Source organism: Scardinius erythrophthalmus (assembly GCF_964197995.2).
Source record: "Scardinius erythrophthalmus genome assembly, chromosome: 20".
Lineage (NCBI taxonomy): Eukaryota > Metazoa > Chordata > Actinopteri > Cypriniformes > Leuciscidae > Scardinius > Scardinius erythrophthalmus.
Window position 1 is genome coordinate 14,464,433 of NC_138240.1, and position 9,274 is coordinate 14,473,706.

At 37.8% G+C, this 9,274-nt stretch overlaps 1 protein-coding gene across 2 annotated transcripts; it reads left to right on the forward strand.

Moving 5' to 3' along the window:
- Positions 1-304: 304 nt before the first annotated feature.
- Positions 305-8,991, forward strand: wasa (WASP actin nucleation promoting factor a). 2 transcript variants are annotated; one of them, XM_081348749.1, is made up of 11 exons: positions 305-782; positions 2,052-2,192; positions 2,374-2,460; positions 4,465-4,561; positions 4,708-4,740; positions 4,820-4,855; positions 5,251-5,419; positions 5,502-5,695; positions 5,991-6,922; positions 8,220-8,328; positions 8,517-8,991. In XM_081348749.1, exons 1-11 carry the CDS (start codon positions 639-641, stop codon positions 8,567-8,569), a joined length of 1,995 nt encoding a protein of 664 aa, XP_081204875.1. In that variant the 5' UTR covers positions 305-638; the 3' UTR covers positions 8,570-8,991. The 2 variants fall into 2 exon arrangements, with proteins under 2 accessions (XP_081204875.1, XP_081204876.1); XM_081348750.1 differs by having other exon boundaries at positions 357-743.
- The last annotated feature ends 283 nt before the right edge of the window (positions 8,992-9,274 follow it).

The following is a 9,274-nucleotide window of genomic DNA, read 5'->3' on the forward strand; positions in this document are numbered from 1 at the left end:
AATTACACCCCAGAATGCAAAATTTCTTGATTTTTTTCTCAAAAATTGTCTCAACTAATTAACTACCTAGTTTGGTTGTGTGAGGAACTTTGGTCAAGTTAAGTAAAACCAAAAAATCTCTTGCATCTCATTGCCATAACGTTACGTTTTCATTTCACTTTTTGTTTTATTTCATTTCTTCTTCTTTTTTAACCACAATTAGTAATTCTTCATCCCATTTGTTTTGTTTGTTTTCTGTCCTTGATCATTTCAGACAGATACTAGAGGCACGGATGGAAACCAACCAACAGAAGGTTATCTTGGTGTAGTTGTAGTAATGTTTGTTCTGATGATCTGACTGTGCTAAGAGGTCTTCCGCTCTGATCTGAAACAACATGAACATACAGCAATGTGTCAAGCTGACAAGCAGGCGAGAGAATGAAAATAGAAAAGAAAAAAAAGTGCGGTTGTCCATTTCCTGTGAAAAGCTTTTGTCTGCTGTTGCTGAGAGTAAGAACTAGGAAGAGAAACTCAATGCTCGCTGTTCAGACTAGTCACCGGTAGTGTAGAGGAGATCTCTCGCTCTCTCTAGGGGTCTCTTTGTTTCTCTCGCTTCGAGTGAAACTTTTTAACGGTTTGGTCCATGAGCATATGAGGCCATGAGGCGAACGTCGAAGGAGAAAGGTCAGGAGAATGTGTGCTGCTCTCTGCTCAGTCCACAGGAGAATGAGAGGCTGGAGGATCTGCTGGGCAGGAGGTGTGTGGTAAGTTCAGAGGCCTTCAGTAAAGAGACCAGAACTAAGGTAAATTTACACTTTAGAGGGAAGATGGAGTGTTTTTCATGATGAAATTCAGTCACATCTGTGCAAACAGAGGGCCAAAAGTTTGATTTAAATGCTTTAAAATACTTTTTTTATGTGTGTGTGTGTGTGTTTGTGAAAATGTATGCATTAAGATATGGGGAATCCTGTAGACAATAAATATTGACCATATTTTTTACTTCTCCTTTTAAGAAGCTGCCTTTGACTGAACTCTCTTTTTTTTTATGTGTGTTTTCCCCTCATTTATCTGAATTAAGAAGTGAAACATGTTCACCATCACTTAGACCATGTGAAAAAAACAAATCACACATTTTGTAACTTAATTTAACGAAGAGTCACTTTTAACTTTTTCACTTTTAACTTAATGGTGTGACTCTCAAAAAAAATGTTAAAAAAAATTTAACTGAAAAAAGTTACCTTACAATATACAGTGAAAATGTGTAGATTTAACAGAAGCGAAATGTAAAACGGTAAAATATGCACTATTCAGACAACATGTACTGTAACAGTAACATACTGTTAAAATTATATCAGTAAAATGACGATTTCAGAACTCCCTGCGTGACGCATTTCAAATGATTGTATTTTCACATTTTTACTGTAAATTCACTACCCATTTTTGAAATAAATTTGACTGATTTTTCAGTTAATTATTTCAAAAGAACTGCAGCCACATGTAGCCTATACAGTACATCAAAGAAAGCTGTAGGTAAACCAGTATATCCAAACTCATTTCTCACTTCTGTATGTGGTTATTTATTTCTACTTCCTCTGATCATTCCATTATGACACATTCAAGACAGCCTGTTGTTCTGTTGTTGGTGACCATTTATGTAGCAGAAGCTTTTATCTAATATGCATACACATATGCACTGGTTATGCAACCATGATGAAGTTGAACAATCATTATCAAAAGACTTGTAGCCTTCCGTAGCCATTTTGTGGGTATTTTTGGTGCTGCTTGACTGCACACAGTAAAAGCTTATGTGATTAAAGGAAGAAAAGGTGTGAAATTTGTCCTCACTGCAGCTTGAACTGTGATCACTGAGAGGGGTTTGACAGGGGAAGTTGCTTAAATACATTTCCTGTCACAGAAAATTATAAAAAAAAGCTATTGTATTATCTGCAACTTCACGTGTTTGCTCAGTGTTCATTGGTGAAAGTGATTCACAAACAATCATGCATGTGAGAATAATAGGCTTTTGTGAATGTGTGATGCTAAATACAGCCTTTTTCTGGTTTTGTCTACAGTCTCTGTCCTCAGCGGTTGTGCAGTTGCTTATGGCTGTTCCGAGCGAGCCGAACCGCTGGACGCCTCAGCAATCTGGAGTAGTGTGTTTCGTCAAGGACAGTCATCAGCGCTCCTTTTTCATCCGTCTCTTTGACCTCAAGGTTTTGAGACCATTTATCTCTTATTGGCAAACATCGTGCTTACAGCATACACTAAAGAAATGCATTAAAGCCATTATAATAATCATTATCACATTTTGCATGTGCACGTGTGAATTAAAATCTCATTTTTGTTTGTCTGGGAGAAAACTAAGATGATTTCAGAGTTGTTACTTCTCTTCAGGCAGGGAAGCTGGTGTGGGAACAGGAAATCTATAACCAACTAATGTACCAAAGAATCAGGCCTTTTTTTCACACTTTCCCTGGAGATGTAAGTATTTACCTGTTGTATTTACAGCAGTTCATGCCAACCTAACATGTTTTCACAGTATCAAATAGCAATAGTATTTATTTATTTTGTGTGTGTGTGTGTGTGTGTGTGTGTGTGTGTTGAGGAAGTTTTTATATCTCTTTCCTGTAAAGTTAATTTTGCGTATTACAAGCACTTCCTCATAGCACTGTCTACCACAAAACTGTCTGCCGGTGCATTTAGACAGGCAAAAGGAGCTAAAGTTGCACACAGTATTTGCATGTATGATGAATTCACACAGTTGTTGCTGATAAACTAGTTGGGCTAATTTTCTGGTTGGGGAGTTAACCACTGTAAAATACTTTCATTTTGTCTCTATTTTAACCATTGACTGAACTATCTAATGTAGGATATAAAAAATTAAGTCATGTTTTAGGTCCTTTAGTATGAGCAGTAAGCAGTAAAATGGTAAGAACTTAAAGTGGTAAAGGTAGTAGAACTGATAAACTGTTGAGCATGTTCAGTTTGATCACTGATGCTTAGTCCTGTGGAATTTGTTTGGATCTATGTAGGACAAACCATCCAAACAGTACTTTGAACTTACTATCATTGCATCTGCTACTGAGCATGACCAATTGAAAAAGCATTGTAGCTGGGAGGAATCTGGAGTAGAGGAATACCCATAATCCCTTGCACTTGAACCTTTAACCCTAGTGTTATGATGCGGTTCAATTTGACCCATTTAGATTTTTATGTAAATACTGGTTAACCTGTTTTTTTTCTTCTTGACATTTTGTGACTTTTTCTCGTTTAGGGTTATTGAAAATGCATAGTTTCAACACGCTGATGTGTTTTGAGATATACACACATAATTTATATTATGCTTGTGATGTTCGTTTTTTTTTTTTTACTACCTTATGAAGCTAAAGTCTGATTTCTACTTCTGCGTCAGACCTACGTGTACGCCGGAGCCCCTACGCTGTAGGAAACGCGTTGGTTTTCAATATTTCTGCGTCGTTGTCCGCGTTGACACGCAATTACACTTGCAGAGTGAGCATGTGAAACCCGAGGGAGCGGTCCTAGCAGACCAATCACAGCGATTGCGTCCGCGTAGAGTTGACGCGTTGACCCTGCACGTCAGGGTACGCGCGCTTCACACAGCCTACGACGTGGCTACGGCGTGAGTTCGACGCAGAAGTATAAATTGGGCTTAAAAATGAGCTTTTCCCCACTAAAATAATTCAGCCACGGATGGTATAAATGAGCTATCATTTCTTTTTTACTTTTTCTAATTAGGGGTCATGAGCATGCATGCAAAGTTGTGTAGTGAAATGTGCATACCTACATTTTTATACGATTTTGATGTCTGTGGGTTAATTTGACCCATATATGCAGCTATTTAAAAGCAACTACAGACACAAAATAACAACATTTCGTATGCATGTCAGAGCTCTTCAACTCTATAGTCCTGAAGTGCTAAAGTGCTAGCTAAAGTCTTGCTAAATTTAACAACTTTTAATCTTCAAAGTTTGTGAAAACAAAGTCGTCCCACTTTTTGAGCATAGACATGAAAATGCCCTTTCCAACTTAAATTGTTATGAATTAAATCAATATATCATTTAATTATTTAATTATTATTTAATTAGGCAAATAATAATTAATTTATTATTAAATCATCAAAAATATATTTTAAAAAATTAAGATACAAACTATTTTGCTTTTAACTCTTCGAGCTTGACATCAGAAATACAAAATAAACGGGACAGCTAAATATTTTTAGTGTTATTATTTTGTAACAACCTTTTGTTAACCTTTTTAACTTACATTCATGCATTTGCAAGCTGCAGGGCTACTTTTCAGAAGTTTGCTAACTCAATGCTAATAGTGAGTTAGCATGATGCTAACAACAAGCATGATCAGCCTTAATGTAAGCTACAGTTAGTGTAATTTGACTTAACTGACTCATTCCTTAACATTGTGTTTGTGCATGGACTTTTACATTCAGATATAAACTTCTCTCCTCAGGACTGTCAAGTGGGGTTAAACTTTGCAGATATAACAGAGGCTGAAAATTTCTTTGCTGTAGTGGAGGAGAAGATCAGCCAGAGAAATAGTCGCTTTGGTATGAAAAATATATACGTTCTTGCACAATATTTTGTTTCAAATGTTTTCTGCCAATTCAACATAACATACACAGGGTTATAAAGACAATCTAATAAAGTGTCTTATTGAAAATATTTTTTTATGCTTTCCTCTTATAACATAAAGAGAAACAGCAGAGAAAAGGATCAGATTCTAAAGGTAAGAATCTCTGATTTTCCACAATCACTATATTATTCGAATTAAGTGCAAACCAAAGAAAATGTTTTTATGTTCTTAGATCGTAGAACTTTGCCACCGCTTCCTCGACCAAATGGTAAGTGATTTTTTTTTACACAAATATTTTTTCTTGTCCATTGGGATACTAAAAATCTCTGGATGTATTTTGAATGTTGTGCTTTTTAATAAGCCTTTTGTTTATTTGTAAAAAAAAAAAAAAATTCTTGTCTAGTTCCTGTTGTTGTTTTAACTTAATTATTTTAAGTTTATATGGTTATTGTAAAATAATAAAAATCCTACATAAAAAACAAAACAAAAAAAACCAATATCTTGTCCAATAACAATAAATTTCCACCAAATGTTCTCGTGCTTTCTCTGCATCACAAGTTAACCAGAGGCATTGGACATTCTGAAAACAACATCAACTTACATTTTTCTGTTCTGTAATGTAAAACTGCATGAAATGTACACAAATTGCATCTTAAATCACAGGCTCTGGTACTCCAATGTCTCCTGCCATGCCCCCAATGGTACCAAGTAATGTCCAGATCCAAATTGCCCCTTCCAAATCAAAGAAAGAAAAGAAAGAAAAAGACAAGAAAAATAAGAAAAAAGGATCCAAACTGCTGAAGGGTGATATTGGAGCACCTAGTGGATTCACGTGAGTGAATAAGTGGACTCGCTTTAACCAAGATAAATGGCTTCCGTTGAGATGCTTATGTTTCGTTGTGTTATGACTTTAGGCATGTTGGTCACCTAGGCATGGGTTCAAACAATTTGGGTCCAAACAATTTGGACCCAGACCTGAAGAAACTTTTGTCCTGCGCTGGGATCAGTGAAGCAGCCATGGATGATTCGGAAACCTCTCAACTCATCTATGATGTCATTGAGCGTTCAGGTGGAATGGAGGCTGTTAAAAAGGCTGTGTACGAGAAGGGTAAGTCATTGTGATATGCAAACAGCTAACTGAGTTAAAATGTTGGATTTGTTTCATATTATGCCTCTAAGCCAGGGGTGCATAATCCTGTTCCTGGAAAACTACCTTCCTGCAAAGTTCAGCTCCAACCCTAATCAAATGCATTTGAACCAGCTAAACAAGATCTTCAGGAACACAGGGTAATTACAGACAGGTTTGTTGGAGCAGGGTTTGCACTGAACTCTGCAGGAAGGTACATCTCCAGGAACAGGATTGGTCACCCATGCTCTAAGTGTATTGTTTAACATTCTTTTAGAGTCTACATGCCCTCCTGTTCCTAGTGGACATCGGGGTTCTCTTCCCCAAGTGCCATCCGGGTTCTCCTCAACGCCGCCGCCGCCACCTCAAGGTCGAATGGGGCCTCTACCACCTGTCCCAGGTCAAGCCTCTGCTCCACCATCCCATCGAGGTTCCCTTCCACCCACACCTCCAAGAGCAATTCCATCACAACAAACAATAGAGGCCCGCGGTGGTCCTCCGCCAGCCCGATCTACAGCATTAGGGCCCCTGCCGCCTGTTCCTTCCGGTGGGCGTACTGGTCCCTTGCCACAACCTCCAGGAGCCCGCAGCGCACCCTTACCGCCTGCACCTGGAGGTCGGAGTGGAGGCATGCCACCGCCACCACTCCCAGGAGAACGTAGGGAGTCTTTAGCCCCCGTTCCAGGAAAGAGACCTGGAATTCAAGTGCCCGAAAGGCGAGGTAGCTTCCTGCCACCCCCACCTTCTGAGGCAGCTCCCCCACCACTACCTCCAGGAACGAGGAACGCACCCTTACCCCCACATCCAAGAGACAATAGATTTTTGCCACCTCCACCCCAATCTGAAATGCCGCTACCTCCTCCCCCGTCTGATTTTTTCCCTTGTCCACCTTGTGAATCATTTCCTCCACCTCCACCTGAAGACTTTGCTGATTCTGTGCCTCCACCTCATACCTTTGAATCCAACTTTCCTCCCAGAAGCAATTCCTCAGGCTTCGCCCCTCCACCCCCTCGAGCCACAGCCAAACCCAGCGGAGGTGGTCCGCCTCCGCCACCTCCTCCTCCACCTCCTGCTGCTGCCCCTCCTCCAATGAGTTTTGGAAGCAACTCCTCACCTTCAACTGGTCCACCACCTCCAGCATCCAGCGGTGGGGAAGGCGGTAGAGGAGCATTACTATCCCAGATACAATCAGGGTTGAAGCTCAAAAAGGTGAGTGTCTACACTTCCACACTTTCACTTTTGAACAACTGAATGTGTCCTGGCTGACTAAAGGTATTAACATCTTACAACAACAAAAAATCGTACTAACCCCAAACTTTTGAACCGATATTAATACCTTTAGTCAGCCAGGACACATTCAATTGTTCAAAAGTGATAGCAAAGACATGATGTTACAAAAGTATACATTTCAGTTAAATGCTGTCTTTTGAACTTTATATTCATCAAATAATCCTAAAAAAAATCTGTCACAGTTTGCTCAAATATATCTAATCAGCATATTAGAATGATTTCTGAAGGATCAAGTGACACTGAAGACTGGAGTAATGATGCTAAAAATTCAGCTTGGCTATCACAGGGTTATATATAATAAAATATTTAAAATTCTATAAACATATATTTTTTTATCAAATAAACATCTTACCGGCCTCAAACTTTTGAACAGTAGTGTAAATATTTTATTTTGTTGAAGCAAAAAAGTCAAATTGGTGTTCAAAGCATGTGACTTTCTTACAAGATCTAAGCACTGATAAGGTTCCGGTTATGTTAGCTTCTCTTTATTAATAATGTTTGCATGTATGCCTTAAAGGAGAACTCCGGTCAATTTTAACATTGAGCTCATTTTTTTTGTAAATTTGGAGTGCTGTCAATACAGAGAACAACGACAAAAATAGGTATTGCCTACCGTGTTATCCTCTTTTTAAAATTTGCACCCTGTTGACTTCAATGGGGCAAGTTTTAAACCTGCTTTTAGCCTCTTAACATCCTTGATGTGTCATTACAAGTGCCTTTACATCCTGTTTTCGGTCGAAGTCCACAGTAATCGATTGTCGAGTTCACACGCATAGGTTTAGTTACCTATGATCACGTGCGTGAACTCGACAATCGATTACTATGGACTTCGACCGTAAACAGGAAGAAAATACAGGTATGTGCGCTGGCTGAATAAACATCATTTTTATTCATATCTTTCACATCTACTGCAGTCAGATTCACCCGTGATCACTCTGAAGGAATCACTCACATTAGCTGTGCAGTTGTAATGACACATCAAGGATGTTAAGAGGCTAAAGGCAGGTTTAAAACTTGCCCCATTGAAGTCAACAGGGTGCAAATTTTAAAAAAGAGGATAACTCGGTGTAGGCAACACAGATTTTTTTGTCGTTGTTCTCTGTACTGACAGCACTCCAAATTTACAAAAAAATGAGCTCAATGTTAAAATTGACCGCAGTTCACCTTTAAGCTCAACACTCTATACCAGCAATATACAGTAATGTCTCTTGTCCAGGTGGCCGCAAACCAAGAACCCCCTTCACCTTCACTGGATTCAGGAGAAGGAATAGTTGGAGCTCTCATGATGGTGATGCAGAAGAGGAGTAAAGTCATCCATTCATCTGGTAACCACTCAAGATTGTTTTATTTAATATAGTAATCATGAAAGTTCAAAATTAATTAGTACTTTTATATTAAAATTTACACAATATATTATGTATATAATAATGTTCAGACATTAAGTAATCTGCTGGATTCCGTTGTTTACGTATGCTGTGCCTTTTAACATTTTCTACTTTTTAATATTTTGTAGATGAGGATGATGAATTTGATGATGAAGAGGATGATGACGAAGAATGGGATTAATCCTGTTGTAATTGGAATATTTTCGATAGATGTACTTGGGCAGCTTAACATGTTTATGAAGTCAAACAACACTGATACAATGCATTTTCTCTAGGGATGCACTGATATTCAAATTCTGGCCAAATTAAATTGATAATTATTTTTATGTTAAGGTCGATAACCGAAAAAATGGCTAATATTAAAATTCTATACTATTAAATCAAACTATTATAAAAACACTGATTACTGAAATCACCTGTTTAAAATGTTACAAGTGATTTTAGGCATCACAACATTATAATATACAGTATAAAAAAATGAATATTCATTTAGAGATTTGCTTTGATATCACATTTAACAGTGCTGTTAAAATTATATTACTTTTTAAAGTTTTACCTTCAGGGAGAGTTTGATGACAAAGATAATTAAAGGTAAACTAATGTAAAAAAAAAAAAAAAAAAAAAATCCTGCACAATGAAATATCCTATATATATATATATATATATACAAACATATTACATAGTGATCTAGTGATCGCTCTCTAGTCTCAAGGGAGTTCTCAGTTTCTGTGAGTGTATTTAATTCATTCAGTGCAACAAAGCTATAAAAAGGTGATCAAAGAAACTGGAACAAGTCAATGTGAAATGTAAAGTTGATCTCTTACTCAAATGTAAACGTGCAAGGTCTATGTTGTTGTTTATAGTTGTGAAGGCATTGTCCGTGAAT

What these genes read in the sequence shown, in the direction of transcription:
- wasa (XM_081348749.1), top strand. Translation starts at nt 639, where the DNA reads ATGAGGCGAACGTCGAAGGAGAAAGGTCAGGAGAATGTGTGCTGCTCT. An exon ending in TTCACACTTTCCCTGGAGAT is followed by an intron (nt 2,461 to 4,464) that starts GTAAGTATTTAC and finishes TTCTCTCCTCAG; the next exon opens with GACTGTCAAGTGGGGTTAAA. An exon ending in CAGGGTTGAAGCTCAAAAAG is followed by an intron (nt 6,923 to 8,219) that starts GTGAGTGTCTAC and finishes TCTCTTGTCCAG; the next exon opens with GTGGCCGCAAACCAAGAACC.